Below are 25,695 nucleotides of genomic sequence, written 5' to 3' on the forward strand. Positions count from 1 at the left end.
TTAAGCATCCTTCATTTAAGCATTTAAACATTCATCCTGATGTGGTCCACCAATCCTGCCAATCTCAACAGGAAGAATTTTGTTGTGGAAACAAACCTGACTGACACACGTTTTTGGCACTGCCCAAACTATGAAAAACAAACAATGATGAATGTTCCAAGTTCATTGAGCCAGTTTGCCCGCATTGTTTTTCCCATCTATTGGAACATTACAGTTTTTGAAGAGGTGTGAGATATTTCTGGTCTGTCTGGTTTTCTAGGTTATGTGTCACCCCGGAACCTGCCCAGCACCGGCTTTTTCCCATTTTTGCAGACCGTCATGTGCAACTCAGATACCAGATGTCACAACAGGTCACGTCTGTTGAACCCATCAAAGTTGACTAAAAGATCCACTCATAATGCAAGGTATTCCCATTACATTACATGAACGTTTGGTAATAATCAGGCTGTATGTGAAATTTTTACTCACACTAATTTATTTTTCTGTCACACGATTTGTAATTGGGAGATAAGCTACCATCGTGTTTTATATTAGTTTTGTTTTGGGAAAATATTAAAGTTTGTGTGTGTCTACCTCTTGCAGGCACTATCATCAAAATCTTACTATTATGTCAGTTTTCATCATTTTTTAAAAATACAAGGCAAATGTTTCAAAGAGAAAGCCACAGTTGCCTAATGTTGTGCTTTTAATAGATCATCGTTGACGGCTTCTCTCTTGGCAAAGATGATTCAAGGTGGTGACTTTTACAATTACACGTTCCCAAACGACTCCAGTCTGGACTTACCGCTTTTCAACTTGAAAGAAATATTGAGTAAGTTCCTTCTGGAATGTTATGCTTTCATGTGTCACGTTTGTAGACATAATCATCCTTTTTTTTTTTATATGTTCATTATTCCATAACCAATAGGGATGCTAATTTACGACAACTTTGCATCATTGTAACCATAATAAGCACAGTCATTACTCTAATTATTTGTTCTCTTTTGTTACAGTGGCAGCTGATCCAAAAGTCCACAATGCTTCCGCCACCCACACCAACAATTCAACGTTCATGAGAAACCAGGTATTGCGGGAACGTAACGTAACGTAAGGTGTGAACAAAGCAAAGCGGCAACTAAACTCATCGTTTATCTTGGTTGGGTATAAAAAGGAAAGCAATGTCACAATTGTTGCGCTAAATATGAGGTAGTATGAAGTTGATTGGTTGACGAAGACTGCGAAATCCTTTTTAGGACGTCGTGCACAAAATGATGGAAGCAATGAACCTGCTGAAGCGGCCCATCTGTGCCATAAGTCTGACGGCGATCAACGCAAGCTCACCCGGCCCCATCAGCAATGCAACAATCAACTTTTGCAACTCAAACAATACTATCTTTGAGGTTTTACTCCGGACACTCAACCAGGTGTGTGTGCATATGTGTGTGCCCATAAGTTGGTTACCAGCACGCAAATTGGTTTCTTATTCGATTCTGTGATTCAAAGCTCCTCAAAGAGGAAATGCTAACTCAACCCGACGAGCTGGCAAAGGTCTTTGGGGCCGTGATGTTGGTGTTTGAAGAGATGCAGAATGAGAGTTCCTTATGGGAGAGCCTTCTAGCTATTCCTGAGCTCTACTCTGCTGGATCACTTGAACAAATGTTTGACACCTCAGCAGTTCTTCTCACCAACATACAGAGGTGAGGGACTTCGAGTTATTTGGCTTTTGGTCACAGTTGTCTTACTGCTCTTTTTTTCTTCTTTTCATAGCATTATGCATGTTATCCAGAGCAATTTTCCTGAAACTGCCGAGTCAATCCTTGGACTGCACCCGTTAATTGCTGGAGGCATCAACATTATCCGTTATGTTCAAAAGTGGCCTGGAAATGGTAACTCAGCATGTGTATTTAAGCCGTATGAAACAATAGAGTATAATGCCTTCAAGAATATAATAGTGTTGCACTTTGACATACTCGTGTTGAAATTACCGTACAAAAGCATTCATGTGTCATGTAAATCTATTGTTTGCCTCTCTTTAGATGTGTCGATCTCCCTTGGAGACATTGTAATGCTAAACAATGACTCAGTCAGTAAAATGGCTGAACCGGTTTTACGAGCTGTCCGGATACCACTTACCCAGGTTTGTTATGGAGTATGGAAGAGATTTTTTTCTGTATTAATTCAAAGCTAATCCAGGTGGCTTCATATTTAAAGTGCTTTTCACTTTACTAGAAGCAGAAGGAATATTTTATGGATGTGTGGTCTTTTGCTTGTATTAGCTTTTCTGTTATCAGATTACGCAATCAGGTGTTGACTGTGTAATATTCTCTCCCCAATTTATTTATTTATTTATTTATTTATTTATTTATTTATTTATTCATATATTAATGAATGTCAGTATAAAAACAAATATGCCGTGTTATGGCTACAAAGACAGCGCGCATCTAGTCTGACAATTTTTTCTTCCTCAGGTTTTGTTTTTGACATTAGATGGAGACATTCTAGAAGACTACATTTGTGACAACAGTAGTAACCCTTTGTGGCTCACAGCTATGTGCATGTCTGGTGCATTGGACATGATTCTAGACTACATAAGTCCCGGCAAGGTCGCTCAGCAAGTAGGTTACATTCATTAGAAAACACTTCTGGATTCTAATTAAGACTGAGACTAACACAAAATAAATTTGAGAAAATAGATTATTATTATTATTATTATTATTATAGAGTTGTATTCACTAGCGAGTGCAAAGGTGTGTGTGCACAAATTTAAACAAAGGACATCATAATATGCATTTTCTTCAGAAATATTGAAATAAAAAACAATGTCTTAAGCTAATTTGAAAATTTCTTGTCCCCTGAACCTTTTCAAACAGGCTTTACTGGCTTGGAGTAAGCACGTCGCTTCCCATGATGTTTCATTTTTCAAAGGGCTGCTCCACAATCTCACAGGCAGCAACAGAGGTTCCAACATCTCAAGACCCTGGCATAAAATAGATACACAACCACGAGAAATTGAGGAGGAGCTGTACGTATAATATTTTCTGTTCATACCAAGTTAAACACACAATTTGTTAGACTAGCTCATTTTTAGAGAGCTACCGTGTTTCCCAGACAAGATTTTAAGGATGCTTTACGCTTGGCAGATTTTTGACAGTTGGTGAAGTGGTGCTGAAGTTGAGTGAGATTCATCCTGACGTGGACATAATTGTTCAGCAGACCCTCAGCATTGGCTTCAAGTCCATGGAAATAGCAAGTCTCTCAATAGCTACCGTTGAAGGTAAAAAAACAACAGGCAAACAGTGATCCTGTTAAATATGCAGGAATCTTTAATCAGGTTTCACGTGATAATCCCATTTTAGTGGTGGGCAAAAAAATAGAGGAAAAAAAATAGAAGAATTGCATTCGAATAGCAATTTTATGGCATACAGCATTAAAAAAAATCTACCTTTCTTTTTAAATCTTTCAACCTATACCAATAAAGGAAAATGCTAGGAATAAATATTTCACAAGAGTTTAAAGTCGGAAGAAAGTTGTACAAGTCACGTAAGGCCTCCATTGTTCTCTCTGTTGAAGTACCGGTAGTATTTAACTGAAAGGTAAATTGAGCATGTTCACACCCTTTCTCAAGAGATTGCTGACTGATTTCTTAGATAAGAGTAACTCAAAGGCTTTACGTACTTGCGAGATACTCAATACTCGCTCAAAAAGAAAACATCCCCCATTGAGTTTTTATACAAAAGTAAGTAGCACATACAGTAAGTGGGCGTGGTCCAAGGGTCATTGTTAAAAGTATTGTTCTGTAACCTGACATCACAGTATAGTTTACATTTAAACTTTTCCTGCCTGTAGTAATTTTTAACTCCTGTTTTGCAGAAATGATGGACAATACCTTGAAAGATTCTGCTCGACTCCAAAACATTTATCAAACCTTGCTTACAAATCAAAATGAAGCAAGTGTTTGGATCAGCCAGATCCTAAATAGCGTCACTCAAGTCATAATGAAGGTATGTCTTCAGAAATTTGTGTTGTCTGGTTTAATAAACACTTTGCTGTCAAGAGCACAAAATCAACACGGGTGTATCTCAGTTAAACAGAAATCATCAACATGAAACATCAAAATCATCATGCTTTTGCTTCTACAGAGTCTGGCATCACCAAATGTGACATGTGAGGATGCGCTGGGACCCTTCCAGTGGCTGTTGTCGACTGAGACCATTAAGTTTGAAGTGTGGAAATCTATTATCTGCGAGAACTCCACAACACTAGAGAATCTTCTTCTGGTGGAGTGGATGCCACTGATTGAAAAAGTAATACAGTTTGAAAATTTCTGGTTCTTTCAACTAAAGCAGAAGTGGCAAAAAAATATATTGGTATGCTGTCGTTCATAGGGAGAAGAGCTATTCAACGCCCTTAGTGATGAAGAAAAAGACTTCAATGTTACTCTTTCTATGATTCTCTCTGAGTGGCATCAATTGTATAACAGCTCCCTGGAATTCGGAGCGTTCCTGCACAGGTTGTCCTCGGAGCTGGGGCCGGATTACGCATTAAATTGGTTACCGGGAAACAGCTCGGAAGATATTACGGAGACGCTTGTACACAGGTTTGGAGCAAGTGCATCCAGCATTTAAGTAACACTTCATACAACTGAAATTAAAAGTAGCAGATCATTTCTTTCTTTGCTTTTTTTAGTGTTTTTGTTTTCATGGTCAATTTGGGAGAAAAGATTGAGAGGAGTCCACAGTGGCCTGAGATGAAAAGCTACTTCATTATGGTTGACTGGGTCTTTAACTACTTAGACTACGGTGCCACGATTCAGCCAGCAAACTGTGAGTCACTTTGCTGTTAATCAATTTATTCTGTTATTAAGAAACAAGAAATAGGATGGAAAGTTGTTAACTTTTTAAAAAAATAATTTTAACATTTACTGTTTGTTTTGAAATATGATCTTTAGGTTCTCTTGATATGGATACCCTCAGTATTTATTGTGATGCCCATTTGAGTTGGGATACATTTGTTGAAAGACTCCTTCGGGCTATAATGTCGCCAAGCCAAGACAGCCTGGTTAAGTAAGCGGCAACATTTCTGAATGAATATCTGAAGGCACAAGTTCAACAAGTCTAACTATAGTTCTGTCCCATTTGTTTTTCTCGATCCTTTGTAGTTACCTCAAAGCGACTGTCACTCTATTACAAAACGTGTATGGAGACCTCATTGAGAATATGACTGCTTCATATTTAACACAAGAAATTCAAGGTGGAGATGCCCTCTCAGCTTACCTGATCAACTTAATGAACAAACTGGACAATTTTACTCGGACCGTCACCACACTCTCAGATGAAAACATTGTCGACCCCGAAGTCATGGTTCCCATCGTTAGCGAACTGTTTGAGTGCACAGGTCTGTCACCACTTCTGCCTCTGCTCTTTGGCAACGACTCAGTCAATGCCTCCAGCATTATTGATGCAGCTGTGAAGCTCGGTCGAGGCAACCAGCACATTTTTACCTTCAATGAGACAGACCCAACAATGCCTGAACTGGAGCGGTTGATAATGCAGTTCCTTTCCTCGGAGGGGAACCTCACAATGTCCCTCTCCTATGTGATGGGGAACACCCTGCTTACCTACTCCAACTACTTTGACCGAGAGAAAGTTGCTTATGTCCAAGACGCCTTACAGCCGTTCACCAACCAAACCTCATCTGGAATTGTAGAGGCCATTCTTAGTGCTATGGAGCTTCTCAAGGAAGTGGTTGATTCCCCAAATGGTGACCCAAGTAATTTAATTCTTTCATACGTCCACCAACTTCAAGAATGTGTTGCATCCCTACTCAAACTGCGACAAATCCAACAAACCTTGTTGCCAAACGGGTCACTGAGCACAGCTGAAGTTACTGACCTCCACCAAGTCTCCACTGACCTGATCAACCTCCTCACCCCCGAGAGCCTTGACAACCTCACTCAGATTGGCCCAGAAGCTGCCCTGGATCTGGTGATAGAAAAAATTCTTCCTTTCTTACCACCAGAATTCCAAGAGCAAGCTGCTTTATATTATCAAGATTTCAAAGCATTGTCTTTATGCGCATCAGAACCGAACTGTTCATCTGCGATTTCTGAATTCTTCACATCTTTGGATGAAATCGTCAACTTGACGCTCTCATCCGATGCTAACGTCACCATCAACATAACCAACAAGTTTCTGGAGAGTGGGGAATACTTATATGAAGACATCACATCCGCTTTCTTTTCACTCATGCTGTCTCCGAATGATACTGTCTACGTCAATCCCTTCAATCAGACATTTCATTTCATCCAACTGGTTCTAGCCATGCCAAATATTACAATCCCTCATATCCAGGATGCTCTGAGGCAATCCAACATTACCCTAGAAGAACTAAACTACATCTCTCACCTTGCTGGAGCCGCCAATGTTAGTGAGCTGTTAGTAAATATCATGGAGATAGCCAATGTTCCAAAATGTTTTGAATTACAGCACAACGCATCCGTGACAGCCCAGTGTGTTATGGGATTAATAGACAAGGCCAGCAATTTCCTGGTAAACATACCTGCTCTGCAGAATCACACAACCATCATCTCCCTTGTCCCATTAATTGTCAATAAAACCACAAGCGAGCTCATTCAAGTCAATTTTACCTCCAACGCACAAATGCCCATCATACATGTTCTTAATGACACGTTGAACAATATTAAGATGAACCTCCAGATGAACAATCTGAGTACTCCAGAGATCCTGAAGGAAATTCAAGTGATGGAAAGTTTATTGAAAGTAGCCGCTAACCCTGAACCCTTGAACCTCATTCTCGATGCCATGTCGGTGCCATACTCTGAGGAAGTCACCATTGCGTACTTGCAAATCATGCAGTGGTATTTGCAACGGTTGGAAAATGTGACAAGCACCAGCTTTGTCTCAGAACTTCTTCACCCGTTCTATCGTCTCACGCAATTACAAGTGACCTTGCAAATTGCCCAGACAAATTTGACTTTGTTTATCAACAATCAGATTGACCACTTTCAGGACCCAACGGACGGTGCGGACGTGAGAAAAATCGGCCAAGCAACTGTTGCGATTCTGCAGCAAATTCTGAACTACATAATAGTCGACATTCAAGTTGAGGATGAGAATTTTCAAATTTTTAGCTCGGTTCCATTCATCAACTCAACCATGCTACATGAAATTGAGCAACAAATTCAACTCTACCTTGATCTTATCCATGACTGGATGGAGGAACCCAATGTCACAGCAGTCTTCAACAGTATGCTCCATTGGGGAAACTCTTCCATAAATGCTTCCACACCTGTAAAAGACCTTCAGCTCCTCTTACAGACGATGGTTAGCTATCTCTCTGTAGAACAGCAGGAGTACCTCACCATCATCAGCAATATCACCCAGTCCTTGAGCAAAGCTATTATGGTGCTGGAGCAACCAGGAGAGCAACAGTTTGACCACCTGTTTGCTGCCATCATGGAAGCCGTCCAAAGTTTCTTGCAAATTCTGGCCCAAGACACAGCTCCACTGCCACAGTCTGCGCAGGAAAACATTCAGGAAATTATTCACAATACTGTGGTGCTCTTTGTCGAGCAGAACTTGACTTTTTCCACATCACTCAACCTCACCCTGGACATCCTCAATAGAACACAAATGGCTGTTCAGCAGCTGGTGCCGGAAGAGTTTGTTGTTTACGTGCTACCTGTCCTCAAAGTACTCACCAATTATTTTGAGACCATCACTGTCGCTTACGGACCAGACAACTGGAACATCATGTGAGTGGCGGTTTTGACGTTTTTCAAGTATTTCAGTATGAATGTGAGCTTCTGGAAGAGACTAACCAATAAATACTTTTCTGGTATAGGAACATGTTTTAGTTTGCAAAAGCTAAATTTAGTTCACTTTCTCTCTGACCAATGAAAATACAAGAAATGCAAAAACAATCTTTACAATGCTCTAACTGTTTATAATGGGAATATTTATTTTATTTCTTTAAAGCATTTTGAACCAATTGAAGATGATTCGGAGCTTCCTGCCACCAAACAGCGCAGCTCAGGACTATGTTTCTGTGGCCATCAACATTACTAATGTCATCTTGGACTCAACCCAAGGTAAATCAGTCTGAGTCTTAACTGGAATGGTAGATATGCTCTGTTCATAAGAAAATGTAGTTCAATTTTCACAAATTTTCTCTTTTGAGAGTGTGTTTGATCAGCTCTTCTATTTGTGTTAACCACATTTTCGTATGTGTGACTTCAGGCAATGTCACTTTGGAAAATCAAATAGCACAAATTCTGGAACCCATCATGGAAGCCGTCCAAAGTTTCTTGCAAATTCTGACCCAAGACACGGCCCCGCTGCCACAGTCTGCGCAGGAAAACATTCAGGAAATTATTCACAATACTGTGGTGCTCTTTGTCGAGCAGAACTTGACTTTTTCCACATCACTCAACCTCACCCTGGACATCCTCAATAGAACACAAATGGTTGTTGAGCAGCTGGTGCCGGAAGAGTTTGCTGTCTACATGCTACCTGTCCTCAAAGTACTCACCAATTATTTTGAGACGATCACTGTCGCTTACGGACCAGACAACTGGAACATCATGTGAGTGGCAGTTTTGACGTTTTTGAAGTATTTCAGTATGAATGTGAGCTTCTGGAAGACACTAACCAATAAATACTTATCTGGTATAGGAACATGTTTTAGTTTGCAAAAGCAAAATTTAGTTCACTGTCTCTCTGACCAATGAAAATACAAGAAATGCAAAAAAAAATCTTTACAATGCTTTAACTGTTTATAATGGGAATATTTATTTTATTTCTTTAAAGCATTTTGAACCAAATGAAGATGATTCGGAGCTTCCTGCCACCAAACAGCACAGCTCAGTACTATGTTTCTGTGGCCATCAACATTACTAATGTCATCTTGGACTCAACCCAAGGTAAATCAGTCTGAGTCTTAACTCTGGAATGGTGGATGTGCTCTGTTCTTAAAAAAATGTAGTTCAACTCTCACAAATGTTCTCTTTTGAGAGTGTATTTGATCAGCTCTGCTATTTGTGTTAACCACATTTTCGTATGTGTGACTTCAGGCAACGTCAGCCTAGAAAATCAAATAACACAAATTCTGATGGGGATTTCTAACCAGGTAAGATTTCAAATTGCATACCATGGATGTCAGTTTGGTTTTAGATCATGATGGACATACATACCAAGAAGGTGTCATGTGTTGATACCATCAGAATTTTTTCAATCATGTTTGTTCCAACTGATTATCACAGGCGATAGCACTTTAGAACTGAAATCGAACAAATTCATAGAAACCATGTTTTGTACCCTTGTCCTAATTTTCTGAGCAGATATGGCAGATTTTTACAAATGGACCAGGATTGAATATAGCTCCATCTGTGGAGGCCTTATCCCATCTCGGTTCAGTGCTTCAACAGATTTTGACTGGCCAGGCTGACCAAGAGACGTGGCACATGTAAGATTCATCACGCAAAGAACCTTCATGATTAGAGGAATTTGAGTCTGAGCTTTTTGTTTTGGAACAGGCTTCAAAAGATGTTGGGGATTGTACTGACAACAATCAGTGAAACGCAGCAATGGGACAATGTCACGGCCGTTATCCCCTATTTTGAAAAAATCATTGCATGTATGGTAAATACGCAGCAAGCACAGAACAGTGAGTATACCACTCAGTATTAAGCAGCTTAAAGACACATTATATACATTCACAATAAAATTAATGAATTCACAATCATGTGATGTAAAACAATAAACAATAACAATAAATTACATTCTGCAGGTTTCACAATTTGTATTATAGTTTTCAAAGAGTCTGACTGGTCAAGCTTTTAATGTTGTCCTTTTCCACAGTGATGCTACTAAGCCTCGCAAAGCCTGTGGTGACCCTGATGAGAGAAATTGTACAGTCTGCAAATGGAAGTTATTTTAACTTGTCGGAGATCTCAGAAAGAATCCAGCCTGCCATACAACAAACGCTGCTGGCTGCTGAGCAGGTAACCTATACTGAGTCACTCGTTTAGGCTGTCAGAGACTCCATGATAAACTGCATACTGTCTGTAGTGACTGGGTCTAATTTATATATATATTTATATATATATTTTTTTATTCCGTATTTTACAATGATGCCTTTCATAATCTATGCTTGAAAGTAGTTTTTTCTTCTACGTTTGACACTACATGTTGTTAACAATCCTGCCAAATACAAAGGCTGAAGAAATGTATAAAATATGGCTTTAATATCAGGAAAAATCTGAAAAAATCTGATATTTTCAGGTTCTTGGCGTAGCTCTCTGGCAAACAGCATGTCACAATTATGCAAATAACCACTAATCTAAATGAAGACATTTAATGACATATAATGCATTGAAAAACAAATCTCAGATTTTCCATTTCAGGGTGTATTAGCGTGTAACTATTCGGGACACACCTGTCATGAGAACCTTTTGTATTCATTCCTCGTGTGGGTGTCCAGTGATAAGAAGTGCTGATACCTGTGTGAGCCTTGTGCAATTTACATTGTGTAGATGCACGTAGAGACATTATCGGATATCATCTGTCCTGATGGTCTCTTTTGTTGATGCATTGTTGTGTTTGTCACAGTTTCTCACTATGAACTGGTTTCTTCAGAGGAATGTGATAAAAGACAACAACGTCCAACAAAAGAAGAAAGGTGATTGACATTGTCGTATTTTGTTGATATTTCTCTCAGGCGAATGGAACATTGGAATGCAGCGAAGCTGTGAAACCGTGGGAGCCAATCAGGGTCGCAGCCAATTTAAGCCATGGCGTCATTGAAATGTGGTGCAACATCAGTCTGCAGCCCGTTCTAGAGATTTATGCTGCTAGTCATTATATCTGCCCCCACCTCAACACAAGTGTGAGTACAGACAACAAAAATGTATTTGCCCATATCAGTAAGTTAGATCATAAGAGTCATACATGGGAATGTGTCCCCATGACATCACAAACATTCAATTCCAATGCTGGTCACATTTTTACCATTTGGTGGCAATGTTGACACACAGAACATTTTACTGTTGAACATTTTCCCTTCAGCACATGGATTCGGAAACAATCACTGCTGATGATGCTGCTGCCCGGATTGTCAATGCTACAAAATCACTGTATCAAGCCAGCAGAAACCAATCACACGTGATGGAACAGATCATCATGAATGTCTCCAGTCAGTTCTTGGAGTTGCTGGGCCAGCCGTTAAGCTATAGTGCTCAGCTTCACTGGTACACGCAGCTTCAAAACATGCAGCTGCAAAACAGGTGACTGCACTCACCATTTGGCTGGTTCACTTCACTCTCAGTAGTACTTAAGTAGGGTGGATGCTTGAAAAATGACTTGGGTAAAAGTACAAATACTATGGCAAGTCTGATATTTGTTCTTACATTTCAAGCTTAGAAAAAAATTGAATATGATAAAAAAAGAAATAAAATACTGTGCAAGAAAAAATAAACCATCAGGGTCAGATTAAAAGAGGTAAAGATCAGAAGATTAGGGTTCACAGTGGAAATATTCTTTTTTAATACTAACAGGGACAGGAATGGAAAACCAGCAACTGTGCGAATATTAATGATAGAGAAAGTATTACTTTGTCTGAAAGGACACTAATAATCTTCGAAATTAAAAAAAAGAAATATCTCGGTCTTCAAAAGAATCCCCAGTTGCCCCTTGAGCTGCTTCCTCACAGACGTTACGATCCTTTTTTTCCCAGGCTTTCTTATGAGTTATATATATGAGGCCATAAGTGAAACCTTCAATGAGATTTCTTGATACGGAACCTTTGTGCTCCACAGTTTATCCGCTGTTGAAGTGTTGTCGGATGAGTTGCTTAAAGTGGCACCCATGCTGGAGCCATGCGTAGATGCTTTGGAGGAAGCACTGAGACACATTCTGAACAACTACCACCTCAGTTACGACACCAACTCATCTGAGGTTGTCTTCACCGAGGCAGCGGCGATTGTCCTCTCCTGTGCAAACATCACCTTGAATAATATCTTCTCAATGGTGGAGGGTGACTTGTCTGGGCTCAGCGACGGATCTTTCCTTCACATGATAAGTGATGCCGTTGAAGCCATGACCAACATGAAGGTATTCGGGAATGAGGTGATGGTTTACCAAGGCCTGGGACGATTTCTGGCCTCCAATGGCACTAAAGCACTGATGCAGAAGGTGGTTGAGCTGTCTTCATTGTTAGCGAATTCAAACAAATCTGGACTTGATCTTCTGACCCAGGCTCTGCCCAAGATATCCCAACTCCTCAGGCCTTTATTGTCCACCCTGACGCAGATGGGCGTGGACATGCCGGAGATCGTTGATGTTTTTGAGGAGTTCGCTGAAAACATTTTTGCGATGCTGAGGCAGTTGTTAAGCAGCGGCCTTTTGGTACACCATCCGCTTAGGGGGAGCCGACACAAACGAGACGCCCTGATAATGCCGCCGATGATGCCGCCGATGATGCCGCTGATGGACATTGTGAATGACTTCCGAGACTTCCTGTCCATTGACTACATAGCAATGTTCAGATCCATGGCGGTCCCTTCTCCAGAGGAAATTATGGAGACAGCTCACATGTTCTTTTCCAATCCTAATTTAAAAACTATCGTGAAGCAGTCCACAAGGAACATGGCGTGGGCTTCGAATGGCTCACACGACAAGACCATCGATGCCGCCCTTGAGGTCCTCTCATTTGCAACTCTCCCCAGTCACACTCTGACGTGAGTACAATTGTGTCTTCTACATAGTTAAAAATGGAAAAACTTGCCCTGGTATGTTAAATTGCAAGTACTGTGCTACAATTCAGTGTCTTATCTTGCTAGGTCATCATTGGTTCTCTTGAGGGATGCTGCTGAAATGCTGCCGGAGAGCTTTCCATTTTCTGCTCTGCTTAAAAATATGACCAGAGCGCTTGCCAGTGAATCTCAAGGTAACATTGACTTTCACATCCTCTGTCAAAATGATCCACTGAACTTGTAAAAAAAAAAAAAAAAGCTCTGCAAATAAAGTAGCATTTCAATTTTCAACTTACTTTCCACCCTCCCATACGTACCTTTTTTGTCATTTTTGTTTCCACTCACCAGATTCAGCATTAGACTGCCACATTGTTGGCACTTATATATTTTTTCAAGCACACACACATTTTAATTACAAAAGCCTCGAGGTGTTGACCACCATGAAATTCAAGATTTTCTCATTTCAGTTTAATTACACATTCTGTCTTCGCATCGTTTGGCCCAGGGTGTTATGAGATTTGTTTGAATTCATGACATCATTGACGTCCCACTGACCCCATCTGTTCCCATCCTTCCCGGCCTTTTCTGTAAGCAGATCATTTGCAGCATGTTGCCTAACAACGCTTGCCAGCAACAGTCTGAGTTGTAATGAAGCCCCAGTGGAACGTTGTGTGTCACCTTTTCACACATACAAGCCCTGAATGCTTAATGTTTCCCTTTCCCTTTCTTCTGCTTTCTAATCTTTCTCATCACACATGTATCGTTTTTTTTTTTCATCATTATAGGGAACTTGATGGATTTACAGCAGGTCTTCCGGACAGCTTCTCATCTTTCCCAAACCAACCTGAGTGATCCGCTTTTCGCAAAACAACTTGATCAACTGAGATCTCAGGTTAAAATAGTAGCTCAGCATGTAGAATTAAAAAAAAAATCATTTTTGCTTTTACAAAGCTAGTAATGTTCAAACCTTGTTTCTATAGTTGATTAGTTTTGAACTGATTTTAAAGTAGTGTTAGGATTTCAAAGTGGGGTTCCAAAGTAGACTTGGGATTTTTGCACTTGTGAGATACAGTCCCTGATAATTTTTTTGTGGGACGTGTTTGCTGGTGTCGTTCAGGTGTGCAGAGTGGAGACTACAAAATTCGTCCGTAGCTTTTTGGATGCTCTCTCCATGGAACCTGGTCACCTCTGTTACACTCTCCTACCAGGCCTGCAGGTCTTGTTGGAGGGTGTGCTGGTCAACACCACAGAACTGCATGATGCCATCTTTCAGACATTAATTGGAGACCCCAGCACCTACGATGATGACATAAATTGGTATTTTACATCTCTTCGTGTCAGAGATAAAACTTTGCATTGACTTTAAAAAAGTATCAATTCTAAATGTGTATATGTTTATTTTTTGTGTGCTCATAGGCAATCTGTCCTCAGTCAAGGTTTTGGCTTTGACATGAGCAGGCTGAGTTCTTTCAATATCAACTTCACATCTCAAGGTGAAGCACTTAACTGCTGTACATCTCGAAAGTTTTAATTTGATTACCCAATGTGAATCAATACATTGCACTCAATCATAATGTGGTAATGACGTAACAGCTACAAGCTGTCAAAGTACATTAGTCAGCTAAATAGAATTTACTTTGTTAACATATTTTTGTTTAATGTCTGACTTATCTGAATGCCCTAAGAATTTACGACTATCAGTATCAAAGAGACACAACATGGAAATGGCATTTACGCTATCTTGCTTTATTTGCCCAGAGGACATGACGTTTGGCGAGATGCTACGGAATAAAAGTGCTTTTGTCCATGATGTTCAGAAGCACTTGAATTTCAATCCCCATGCTCTCCAGATGCTGACGGAAGCAGTGTTTCCCACCAACAATTTACAGGTAAGTAGTAGGGACTCTATTAGCGGGGCAGAAGCCACAGTGCCCCATCATCAGATCATGTCTTGTTTTACTTCATACTGCATCAGGTCAAGTCCATGAAAAGATGGCCCAAAAAATATATATCTATATCTGATATATTTCTTTACTGTGTATTCACTGACACAGATCCTTTCTTGGTTGATGAAGCTACGTTACTGCAATTCCCCACCACATCTTACCATCACAGAGCCGGATGCGGTTCTGTTCCAAACCTTCTGCTCCATGTCCGGTGAAGACTGGTACACCTTCGCTGTGCTCATGAGTCGCCATATGCGCATGGAAAAATTCCTCTTCCGAGTAAGTCCGATGACAGGAATGACAGTCGATAAAACATGAATTGGAGCGTCTCCCGTTTTAGAACATTACCATTTATCATGTCTGAAATGACACGTTAATGATTGCGGGTTGCCTTGGATTTGTCCAATTCGTTATAATCCCGTGGATAATGAGGAACACATCTGGCATGAATTAAAACGCATAAATCTTCAGTTCACTGAGATCCAATAATCTCGGATACATTTGTAAGTCTTTATGAGTGCTGAGAGTCACCCGGTAACAATTTTTCCATTTCTATCCATGCATTTGACCCATTTCATCATTTTAAATTAGCATCCACACCAGCAACGAGGCACAGTTTTTGTAACGAGATGATAATTAGTATGTGCCATTTAAACTTTATTTGTAGTTCACTTTAGAATATTATTAATATGAATGCTTGAAATGCTCAGCATTCATACCGTAACACCCTCCTGCCAGTATATTGCTACCTGTCAAAAGAAGATGGAAAATCTACATTCAAATCACACATTTGTGCCAATGTATGTAGATTTAATGTATAGGCTAGTTCATGGCCATCCTTCAGATGTGACATTACAAGATTTAGTCTGTTCAGTCGCAATCCTTTTACCTGTCCTGTCTTTCGTGGCTCAAAAAAAAAGTGTCAAGATTTCTGAAAGAAAAATATAAAACTGGGACCTTGATGTAATCACATTCATTGAACTCAATCTGGAAATTCACTTGAATTCAAATTCAACCAAAGATTGAAGCATTTCTCCACTACAAGGCTGAATGGTTAAAATGTCATTTTAGAATACAGCAGTACTTACGAAGAAATGTATTTTGCAAAAAGATTAAAATTTAATGCAGGGAGTTGCTGTATAAAGTGATGAAACATTGAAACAAAATATAAGGTGGAACCGCACTAATTCCGTGTCCATGCTTTCAGATGTTGTTGTCAGATGAACTTCAGAGCCTGTTGGGACTTACGATCCAAGTGGCCAGCAATATCATCGGCGTGATGGACCAAATCATTCCCGCCATTGATCAGCTGCAAAGTTACATGCTTTCCATGCAAGAACTCAATCTGATTGCCAACACAGAGTTTCGTGAAGTGTGTAGATCATTTTTAAAATCAATGAACATACTTGTAAATTATTCATGGTTGATGCTTGTCCTCCCCACCCACCCTTAGGTTACACATCACTTGAGATACAGACTTTCCAACAAAGCCACATTTGTCACAATGACTCGTGCAATGTGCAATCATGGTATCATGCCCATGTTTGGACTCGCCAAACTTTCTACCAATTTCAACACATCATTCCTTGACAGCAGCGAGAAGGAGAAGTTGATTGACAGGTTCAAGATTCCACGAAATGCCAGTATGTTTCGGAAGACATAAGTCTTTTATTGCTAATGCATTTATTATGCAGTCTACAATGTCTCACATTCTTCTCCATTTGTAGCTCCCTACTGTATGAATATGTACCTAGAAATGGTCAACACCACAGGGGGCGCCATTGCGTGGGCTTTCCTCAAACCAATGCTGATGGGAAAAATCCTCTTCACACCAGACACACCAATCACCAGGACTATCATGAAGAAGGTATTGCAATAGACAACAACAGGTCCAAACAATTATTTTGTCTCTACATGCCAAATGAAAATATATTTCTATTCTAATTCAGGCCAACACTACCCTGCAAGAGTTTAGTAACCTACAGAGGCACTCTGACGACTGGATCAAAGCCTCAAAGTACATCGTGAAATCGAGCAAAATGTTGAGTCAGACTTTACCATTGCTGAAGGTAAAACATCTCAGGGCTTCCCTCTAGCGAAATCTGACTGGTTCGAGGAGCTGTTTCAAAATCTTAATTGTGTGTGTGTGCCTGTGTGTGTAGAATTCCTTGTCCAATGCCTTTGTGAGAAATTTCATTAAGGTGCAGACAGACATCGATGTCATTAAAATGAAGGAGACGCTCAACAATTTTTGTAAGTGTGTGGGTGGGTGGGGATCTTCTCCAGCGTGCTCATGATGTAGTGATGAGAAGCAGTTCATGACAGTAGCAGAATAATTGAATGATTATTTTGTTTTTGTGTGATATAGCAAACATGACTGTTCTGCTGGAGAAGAACAAACACATAATGGATCAGATCACCACCTTGTCCACCCTGATGGTCAACATCTCGTCTTGCATCGAATTTGATCGTTACCAAGGTTACCAATCCGCCGAACAGCTTGACGCTGAAGCTCAGAAACTCGCCAAGGACCGCAGTCTCTATGGAAGTGAGTCAATCTTGAGTCAAATTCAACAGTCGGAGAAAAGACTGTCCGGAAAATAAATTCTGTATAGCTACAATAAACCATATTGCCATAAAATACTTCAACAACGTGCATTAATTTGAGTTGAATTTGTAACATGAAAATGTTTGTCTTCAAGGTGTCATTTTCAAGCTCCCCAAAGAGGACGACTCCTCTGCCCTGCCACCCAAAGTCAGCTATACCATCCGAATGCATCTGGACAACGTCATGCGGACAGACCGAGTCCGCAGTCCTTACTTTGTGAAGGACCACCACATATCGTCGAGGAGAACCATGCGCTACAACCGGGCCTTTGTGTACCTGCAGGAGAACATTGATCGGGCAATCATTGAGATGCAAACTGGTAGAGTCACAGACACCGCTGTGCAACTCCAACCTTTCCCATATCCTTGCTATCTTCGTGATCAGTGAGTTATATACACACACACACACACACACACACACACACACACACACACACACACACACACACACACACACACACACACACACACACACACACACACACACACACATGAATAGACTATTTATGCACTCTGGTGTGAACGCATGCAGTTTTTGTAAACATAAAAAGATGCACAGTGTCTCAGGGGTGAAGTTCAGGCATTGATGTGGAATAATGCGAACTCTCTCATTATTCATCTCCCACTTGGGACTGTCAGTAAGTCGTCAGTCAGTGGCAAGTCTCACGTGATAATTGGGTGCATGAATATTCAGGATTGTGTGTATGCTTTTTCATGCAGTCACGTGCCACTCTATCCCCCGTTTGCTAATGTTTGAGATGCACATTGTAAGCAAGCTGACAGTCAAACGTTTGATGTGAACATTTTGCCAACATGCAGCTTAGTATCTGAAAACTGAACACAGTATGTGCTCGCCCTCGAGGGCTTTATTAAGACAATGAGGAGAACCCGTATCAAATGTAGCATCACGCCACCGTATCTGACATGCTGCCTTCAAGCCTGATTATGAGATGGATTCATCCGTGCTGTTGTGTTGATCTGATTTATTGCTCTATGCTGTTATAAATAATAATAATCATAATATAGGGCATCTTTGACAAGCTGTCTTCAATTCCAAAGGTTTCATTTTGATTTGTTGATCTATTTTTTGCATTCATCAGGTATCTTGAGGCCATCACTTTAGTTTTTCCAATTATGCTTATGTTAGCCTGGGTTCTGTTTGTGGCTGACTTTGTCAAGAAATTGGTTCATGAAAGAGAACTGGGGCTGCATGAGGTAAGGACTCACTTCTTTCCCCTATTTACATAATTACATCAAAGTAATTATTGTTGGATTGGAATCTAAATGACACTGGATTTTCCTTTCCCTTAAATGTGCAGTATATGAAGATGATGGGCGTAAACCCGCTCAGCCACTTCCTGGCCTGGTTCTTGGAGTGTGCTGCTCACCTGATGGTGACCATCATCATCCTCACAATAATTCTCAAGCATGGCGGCATCCTGTCACATAGTGACGGCTTCCTCCTCTTCTTGTACTTCTGCGACTACGGCTTGACAATCCTGGCCTTCAGTTTCCTGATAAGCTCTTTTTTCGACAAGACCTACATTGCCGGTCTTAGCGGCAGCCTCATTTACATCATCTGCTTCTTCCCGTTTATTGTGGTCATGGCGCTGGAGTCCAGTCTAAACCTCTTCCAGAAGAGTGCACTGGTGAGAGACTGAATTTTTCATAAAGATTGTTATGTCATGATTTTGTTTACATTCATACAATTCCATTCATTTAAATTATCCAGACTGTCACAGTTGATTAGAGAGCACATTCATTTCCAGATTATCACGCCTAATTGTTTCATTTTGTATTACCTCTGGTTTCCTAACTAATGTCTCATTTCCCCACAGAGTTTATTTTCCCCAACCTGTTTCAGTTATGCTAGTCAGTATATCGCTCTCTACGAAGCTCGAGAAGAAGGTATGAATTTACTACTTTCCCTCGCAAAATGATATATGAGACATCGCAAACAAGAGAGTACCTAAAAGGTGTTTGATCGTGTTTGATGGGCTTTTTATTTTTTTATTTTTAGGAATTCAGTGGAGCAACTCATATTCCTCGCCCCTATCTGGAGACACAGCCTCCTTCGGTTGGCTGTGCTGGATGATGCTCTTCGACTCACTCATCTACTTCACTGCTGGGGCGTACATTCGCATGGTCTTTCCTGGTAAATCATAATTTGGTCAACTGAGAGTCAAATGGTTTTCTAGATCAATGGACAAGTGTGATATATTTCCTTTTATAACTTTTATCCGACATTGTTATTACCCCAAGCTAAGTCTCATGTATACACTTGAACTCTGACCATGTGTTTTTCTTTTTGGTGTTCACTCAGGCAAATATGGCATCCCAGCTCCGTGGTACTTCCCCTTTACAGCATCCTTTTGGGCTGACCTTTTCCGCTGTGTAAAGTCGCAGAAGAGGGGCAGAGGACATCTGTTCTCCAACACCATGAAGATAAACTTGCCCGTGTTCTCAGATGACAAGGGGAAAGGTACAGAAAAAAAAAAACAATTACACTGTAGCAACCACAAGAGAACATAGACTGCTTCTTTTTTTTCTGGGATTCTTTTTCTACCTTTCTTATCTTGTCGCACTTGTTTTCATGGTCACCCTATTTTTCCGTATTGAAGCACCGAACTATATATCTCCTCCGCTCTCTATTTATGTCCAGTACAGTAGTTCTTTGATTTACTGTTTGCATTTGTCCATTTTCTCAGGCCAGAGCCAGCTTTTCTCCGAGACAGGCGAGGACTTCTCTCATCTCCCCGTGGGTGTTGCCCTTCACGGTCTCACGAAGATCTACGGCGACCGGGTAGCCATTCAAAACCTGAACGTTTCCTTCTACGAGGGCCACGTTACGTCACTGCTCGGTCACAATGGTGCTGGCAAGACAACTACCATGTATGTGAATGTCACGTTTTCTTTTTCGAGAATACCAACATGTTAGTATCATACATGCTTCCTTGTTATGAATGAATGGCATTTTACGCACCCGATGAACCTTGTGTATCGGGTCTCATTATTTTGAGGCTGTTATGTGAAAGTACTCGCTATTGCACCGGTGCTTGTATTCCCCCCAATTATATCCTGGAGATAAAAATGACCAGTGGCCATCTGCACTGTTCACTTAAATTATCCTTCCAATATAAAATAATCACATTCAGCTTATCATATGATATTCAAAATATTCTATTTTCTGTGTGGTTAGGTCTCTCCTCACGGGTCTCTTCCCTCCATCATCTGGGAGTATAGAAGTGTATGGCCGAGACATGCAAACCGACTTGAATGACATCCGCAAAGATCTGGGTGTGTGCATGCAATATGACGTTCTCTTTGATCACATGACCGCCAAGGAACACCTTCTACTCTACGGCCAAATAAAAGCCCCGCATTGGTCCGAGAGGGAATTGCACGAGCAAGTTCGAACGTAAGTGTTTACACAAGCAGGCTTTAATGAATGCTTACAATTACACAGCGTTGCTCTTATAGAGGTTGGACTAGGCCCTAAGGATCACGACTTTATGCGTCATTGATGCAATAATGTAATATAGTGTGAATTTTACAGCCTTTAGTTTTCATCAGCCATGGTGACACAGTGGTCTTTGCTCAGTTGACAATATCTCCCCTCCTAATAAAAGTGAAATGTGGGAAGTTGTTACAGTGGCTGGAATTGAATGCCTATGATACGCTGGAGAAAAAGTTAAACATGGTCGTAGTCAAGCACATTTTACGGCCACTCTTAATTTATATGCATCTCCGGTGGTAAAGATAACGTAATTGTTCCACCTGTTACTCCTGAAATATGGTTTTCGATTTCCCATCTGAGGAGCAGAGGCGATATTACGAGGCACTTATAAGGCCGTTAGGTGCAAGTCGAGAATACTAATGTGGGCTGAGGGCTGTAAAGGGTTTTGTTCTATTTTTGTTGCCCTTTGAATCATCACCCCCAAAGAAAATGTAACGTAAATATATACAGGTATAAACATTAAATACGGGGGGTTGTCTTGAGTTCTTCTGATTTATCTTCTAGGATCTTGGAGGAGACAGACATGTACGCTCACAGACACAAGCGTGTGGGCACGCTGTCAGGCGGCATGAAGCGCAAGTTGTCGATCTCCATTGCGTTCATCGGCGGCTCTCGTTTGGTGGTGCTGGATGAACCCACAACGGGCGTTGATCCGTGTTCCAGGCGAAGCATCTGGGACATTGTTATCCAAAATAAAAAGCGTGAGTATACCTGTTTTTTTGTATATTTTTTATTGCTGTGTGAGAATCACAAAATATACACAAATAATCGTATTTTTCTTTGTGTATTTTCTCAGGGCACACTATCATTATGTCCACCCACCACCTGGATGAGGCGGAAATGCTGAGTGACCGTATTGCTTTCCTGGAGCGAGGCGGGTTGAAATGCTGTGGCTCCCCTTTCTATTTGAAAGACAAGCTGGGCCAGGGCTACAAACTCACTCTCACCAAAAAGGTCATTTTAGTGATTTGATGTGTGGACTCAAGTATCCAGTGTCTGGATTAAGTGTAATATAATATTACCTGATGATAGGTTATTGTATGGATGCTTAGAGGTAACCCTTTAAACAAACTCCACCAGGACATAAAATACTATATTCTAATCTTAACCCATTCCTTTCTATGGTAGAAAAAAATAGATGCATTGTGTGAAGGCTTAGAAACAGCACCCAATGCTATTTCGCATCGGACACGTACACATTTGATGAAAGCACAAATTTTTTGCCTTTATTTTTTTCCTCTTCATGCACAGAACATACTAACTTAATTCCATAACCACTTCAGGTGCAGATTGACGAGTCCGAGAGCTTTGACGACGCCGAAATGAAGGCCTTTATTCAAGCACGTGTACCAGAAGCAAGGCTAAAAGAAGCCCAGGGGAATGACTTGATCTATTCCCTACCCCCGTTCACTTCGTCCACTGCCTCCTCATATAGCTCTCTTTTGTCGGCCCTGGACATCAACCTGGATGCCCTCCAGTTGGGAGGTTACGGTATCTCTGATACCACCCTAGAAGAGGTAAACTCACATGCATGTCAAGGTTAACGTATATGTCAACCAGATGATTTTCAAAATATTCGGTACGGATTCTTCATACTTTACATTGTTTTGTTTTGTTTCTTTGTAGGTATTCCTCCAGTTGACGGAGGAAAACATCGACAGTGCGTGTAAGAAGGACAGACCCTTTTCTATCTCAGACACAGTTTCAGACAGGAGTTCCATTGATAGTTTCCCTGCAGATCCAACTGACATGTTCTCCACTTCTGACAAAACCAGTATGTAAATGTTTCTGTTTTGGATTATGTTTTGATTTGTTGAGTATTAAGTTCGGACATAATGTACAAAATATCACGATTGGAATACTACTACTACTACTACTACTACTAATAATAATTGTCATCCAACTTCTTTGAAGTTATATCTCCCCTCATTCTTTGCTCAAATCATCTCATACTGTACTTGAACTGTTTTGGAATTTAAACAAAGGAAATGATTCAGTCCGGTCTTGTGTGTTTCCACCATATCCTCTAGACTTGACTCACAGTTCAAGGAGAGCACAAGGCATAGTTCTCGCCTGGCAGCAAATTAAAGCCATTCTGATCAAGAGGTTCCACCACAGCCGCCGAGACTACAAAGGCCTGTTGTCCAAGATCCTGCTTCCTGTTTTGTTTGTGACATTAGCCATGGGCTTGGGATCCATCAAGAATGATCTGGGGCACTATCCTGAGTTGGAGCTTAGCCCCACACTTTACAACCTCAAACCAAGTTACTCTTTTTTCAGGTCAGTCCTCGTCACAAATGAAAAGACCTCGTAAAACCATCTAATTGATGTCAAAGATTTTGGACAAGTGCTCACTGACTGACATGATTGGTGCAAAGACCTTGCGCTTGTGATATTAGACCTGTAGGAGGCACAAAAATCATTCAAGTACATCCCGCAGCAAGGCAATTGGGTTTTGATGAAATATTAATGAAGGACTGATGCATCTTATTGCTTGAATTAGCCCAGCATGATCCCGCATCACTTTTTGGGTATGACAAAGTTGAGGGGCTTTGAAGGGCAGACATAACCAAAGGGGAAATAAAGAGGGTATCCGATGTGTGTCGATGCAATGCACGATCACAGTGAATACCATTAAAAGTGTCAAGGGAGGTTGTCTTCGCCTCGAGAAGTGCTATTTGATCAAGGATAAAGGATATGTAACGGAAAAAAAATGTTGAGTTGTTCAAGTACACATCCATCAATGGTTTCTTTATCTTTTTTAAATCCGGGAACAGGATTTACGTACCACATGATTTGTTTTGTTTCAAAATTGTAATACAGTTAAGACCAATTTTTATATCAAGTTATTTTGATAACACTTGATCTAAAGTGACAACTTTTCAGATATGATCTTGTGTTCTGAACTTCCATAGTAACCAGAACAGTAAATCTAGCCGGATGGTGGACACAATGATGTCATACCCAGGAATGGATAACAGCTGCTTTGACAAGGCCAACAACCGGTATGGAAACACAACAACACACAAGATCCCATATTTAACATTCAGTTCCTGCTTATCTCATTCTTATTCTTTCCATGCCCGGTGCCTTGTTTCATTACTAGTCTGCCTCCTTCCAAATTTCAAAAACTCACTTATTTTTCCTATTGCTTGGCTCCATGTGTACGTGAGTGAAAGCCCACAGCAGAGAGCCTTGCAGCTCAATAGCATAATTTGTATTCCATAAACACCTCCCGTTTATTGCAGAGATTTTCCCCCTTACTGTCACTGAATCACTGTTGAGACTCACGAAGTACACCTCGGAGCCATTTTAAAGCTCCCTGGACCCGTAGAAGAAGCATACAAATCTAACGGTGCAATGGAGATTGAATGTTTTGCCTTCAAATGACAAGAGAGACAATGTGCTGCCCAGCTTAAAAAATCTGCATCTGTTATTGTCCTTTTGCTTATATATACTGTATATATAAATATAAACGTGTATATATAAATTTATATGTATACATAGTAAATATATGTGTGTTTGTAAACATTTATATATTTATATATTTATATATTTATATAAATATGAAACTGACTGCGTTTGGATATTGAAGGTTTCCGAGTGATGTGTTAATATGCAATACATAATGCAAAAGCCTGAGGCAGCAGAATCTTCTATCTTTACTTTAGAATGTAAACTTTCATATATGAATTGCCATAAAGAAGCCTTGCCTTGCAGTTATGACTCGAGTTGGTGCCCCACCAACATCGTTAAAAAAAATGTGACGCCTAAGCTGCCAAATTTACATTTCAAAATATTGTCTCGAGTGCCTGCAGCTGCGTTACTGTACGAGTAATTCACTCTCAGGTTGCTTTCCATCTCCTTGGCTGTGTACAGAATTTTTGCATTATATTTGTGAAGTTATGTTCTAGCATGTGACCTCACTCCTGTCATATTACTGAGCTACCATTTCACTCAGTGAATGTTTTTCTTTCTATTTTATTTTTTATTTTTGCAAGGGATTGCAAAAGCCGAACTCACAGCTGGAATTACGGAGGGAACTCATTTAGTAACTGCAAATGTACCAATGAGGGTCAGGTGAGGTCCAGCGAGAATGACAACATTTCATACATTTGTTTCATCCCATGTCTTCATTCACATTCACAATGTTATTCTGTGTTTTTGGTTTCATTCCCAAATATACTGCAGGTTTGTGATGGTGAAAGATTCAATTCAGCCAGTCGGCAGATCCCATCTTCGCAGATCGTTTACAACCTAAGTGGAATCAATGTAGAGAATTACCTGTTGAGCACGGCCAATGGTTTCATTAGAAACAGGTAAACGGTTCAAGAAACAAACTGCCGATATAATTTGCCACTTTTATAGCCGCACGGCTCTCCCTGTACGCATCTTTTGCGGCTATACCTGAACATGTGTGAATGAGTCCATTCCCTAAACAGTGTTTTATCTCAGGTACGGTGGATTTGAATTTGGTATGCCGTTCCCACATGACCTGCAAAACGATATTGTAGCTACGTCTGATAACGCCACTTTATCTAAGGTATTTTTTCGCTGCTGCAAACCTCTAATTAATCGTAATTATATTGATGGAAAAGAAAACATAAAATACATAGATGGCCTCACATGATAGTGTGTGTGTGTGTGTGTGTGTGTGTGTGTGTGTGTGTGTGTGTGTGTGTGTGTGTGTGTGTGTGTGTGTGTAGGTTTGGTTCAACCCTGAGGGCTACCACACAATTCCAGCATATTTAAACAGCCTCAACAATGTCATCCTACGCTCCAAACTTCCAGCAGATAAGGATCCAAAGAAATATGGTACTGTATGCTGTCAATACATAATAATACAAGTACTGCATATCACAATCAACTACAGTCAG

The 25,695-nt window shown here is 40.5% G+C and overlaps 1 protein-coding gene across 1 annotated transcript in view; it reads left to right on the forward strand.

Annotated features, from left to right (window-relative positions):
• The window catches only part of abca12 (ATP-binding cassette, sub-family A (ABC1), member 12), a 37,053-nt gene that overhangs the window by 2,354 nt on the left and 9,004 nt on the right, over nucleotides 1-25,695 (forward strand). The window contains exons 4-59 of the mRNA XM_085919851.1: nucleotides 260-404; nucleotides 693-811; nucleotides 993-1,063; nucleotides 1,233-1,403; nucleotides 1,483-1,676; nucleotides 1,747-1,865; nucleotides 2,016-2,116; nucleotides 2,448-2,594; nucleotides 2,850-3,001; nucleotides 3,120-3,253; nucleotides 3,850-3,980; nucleotides 4,119-4,283; nucleotides 4,365-4,576; nucleotides 4,666-4,802; nucleotides 4,928-5,042; nucleotides 5,138-7,753; nucleotides 7,977-8,089; nucleotides 8,238-8,583; nucleotides 8,808-8,920; nucleotides 9,071-9,126; nucleotides 9,338-9,462; nucleotides 9,533-9,663; nucleotides 9,858-10,000; nucleotides 10,717-10,884; nucleotides 11,064-11,281; nucleotides 11,813-12,733; nucleotides 12,836-12,942; nucleotides 13,534-13,640; nucleotides 13,866-14,065; nucleotides 14,165-14,241; nucleotides 14,507-14,637; nucleotides 14,803-14,973; nucleotides 15,902-16,066; nucleotides 16,148-16,337; nucleotides 16,422-16,561; nucleotides 16,644-16,763; nucleotides 16,857-16,947; nucleotides 17,063-17,242; nucleotides 17,397-17,685; nucleotides 18,402-18,516; nucleotides 18,621-18,950; nucleotides 19,140-19,209; nucleotides 19,322-19,456; nucleotides 19,625-19,783; nucleotides 20,010-20,193; nucleotides 20,501-20,719; nucleotides 21,323-21,519; nucleotides 21,615-21,772; nucleotides 22,102-22,335; nucleotides 22,445-22,592; nucleotides 22,849-23,098; nucleotides 23,734-23,823; nucleotides 24,820-24,898; nucleotides 25,010-25,137; nucleotides 25,274-25,361; nucleotides 25,525-25,633. Coding sequence (XP_085775977.1) covers nucleotides 260-404; nucleotides 693-811; nucleotides 993-1,063; nucleotides 1,233-1,403; nucleotides 1,483-1,676; nucleotides 1,747-1,865; nucleotides 2,016-2,116; nucleotides 2,448-2,594; nucleotides 2,850-3,001; nucleotides 3,120-3,253; nucleotides 3,850-3,980; nucleotides 4,119-4,283; nucleotides 4,365-4,576; nucleotides 4,666-4,802; nucleotides 4,928-5,042; nucleotides 5,138-7,753; nucleotides 7,977-8,089; nucleotides 8,238-8,583; nucleotides 8,808-8,920; nucleotides 9,071-9,126; nucleotides 9,338-9,462; nucleotides 9,533-9,663; nucleotides 9,858-10,000; nucleotides 10,717-10,884; nucleotides 11,064-11,281; nucleotides 11,813-12,733; nucleotides 12,836-12,942; nucleotides 13,534-13,640; nucleotides 13,866-14,065; nucleotides 14,165-14,241; nucleotides 14,507-14,637; nucleotides 14,803-14,973; nucleotides 15,902-16,066; nucleotides 16,148-16,337; nucleotides 16,422-16,561; nucleotides 16,644-16,763; nucleotides 16,857-16,947; nucleotides 17,063-17,242; nucleotides 17,397-17,685; nucleotides 18,402-18,516; nucleotides 18,621-18,950; nucleotides 19,140-19,209; nucleotides 19,322-19,456; nucleotides 19,625-19,783; nucleotides 20,010-20,193; nucleotides 20,501-20,719; nucleotides 21,323-21,519; nucleotides 21,615-21,772; nucleotides 22,102-22,335; nucleotides 22,445-22,592; nucleotides 22,849-23,098; nucleotides 23,734-23,823; nucleotides 24,820-24,898; nucleotides 25,010-25,137; nucleotides 25,274-25,361; nucleotides 25,525-25,633 — 11,724 coding nt within the window. The remainder of the gene's footprint in view (nucleotides 1-259; nucleotides 405-692; nucleotides 812-992; nucleotides 1,064-1,232; nucleotides 1,404-1,482; nucleotides 1,677-1,746; nucleotides 1,866-2,015; nucleotides 2,117-2,447; nucleotides 2,595-2,849; nucleotides 3,002-3,119; nucleotides 3,254-3,849; nucleotides 3,981-4,118; nucleotides 4,284-4,364; nucleotides 4,577-4,665; nucleotides 4,803-4,927; nucleotides 5,043-5,137; nucleotides 7,754-7,976; nucleotides 8,090-8,237; nucleotides 8,584-8,807; nucleotides 8,921-9,070; nucleotides 9,127-9,337; nucleotides 9,463-9,532; nucleotides 9,664-9,857; nucleotides 10,001-10,716; nucleotides 10,885-11,063; nucleotides 11,282-11,812; nucleotides 12,734-12,835; nucleotides 12,943-13,533; nucleotides 13,641-13,865; nucleotides 14,066-14,164; nucleotides 14,242-14,506; nucleotides 14,638-14,802; nucleotides 14,974-15,901; nucleotides 16,067-16,147; nucleotides 16,338-16,421; nucleotides 16,562-16,643; nucleotides 16,764-16,856; nucleotides 16,948-17,062; nucleotides 17,243-17,396; nucleotides 17,686-18,401; nucleotides 18,517-18,620; nucleotides 18,951-19,139; nucleotides 19,210-19,321; nucleotides 19,457-19,624; nucleotides 19,784-20,009; nucleotides 20,194-20,500; nucleotides 20,720-21,322; nucleotides 21,520-21,614; nucleotides 21,773-22,101; nucleotides 22,336-22,444; nucleotides 22,593-22,848; nucleotides 23,099-23,733; nucleotides 23,824-24,819; nucleotides 24,899-25,009; nucleotides 25,138-25,273; nucleotides 25,362-25,524; nucleotides 25,634-25,695) is intronic.

The sequence above is a fragment of the Syngnathus leptorhynchus genome, chromosome 9 (assembly GCF_054491065.1).
Source record: "Syngnathus leptorhynchus isolate UIUO chromosome 9, UIUO_Slep, whole genome shotgun sequence".
Classification (NCBI taxonomy): domain Eukaryota; kingdom Metazoa; phylum Chordata; class Actinopteri; order Syngnathiformes; family Syngnathidae; genus Syngnathus; species Syngnathus leptorhynchus.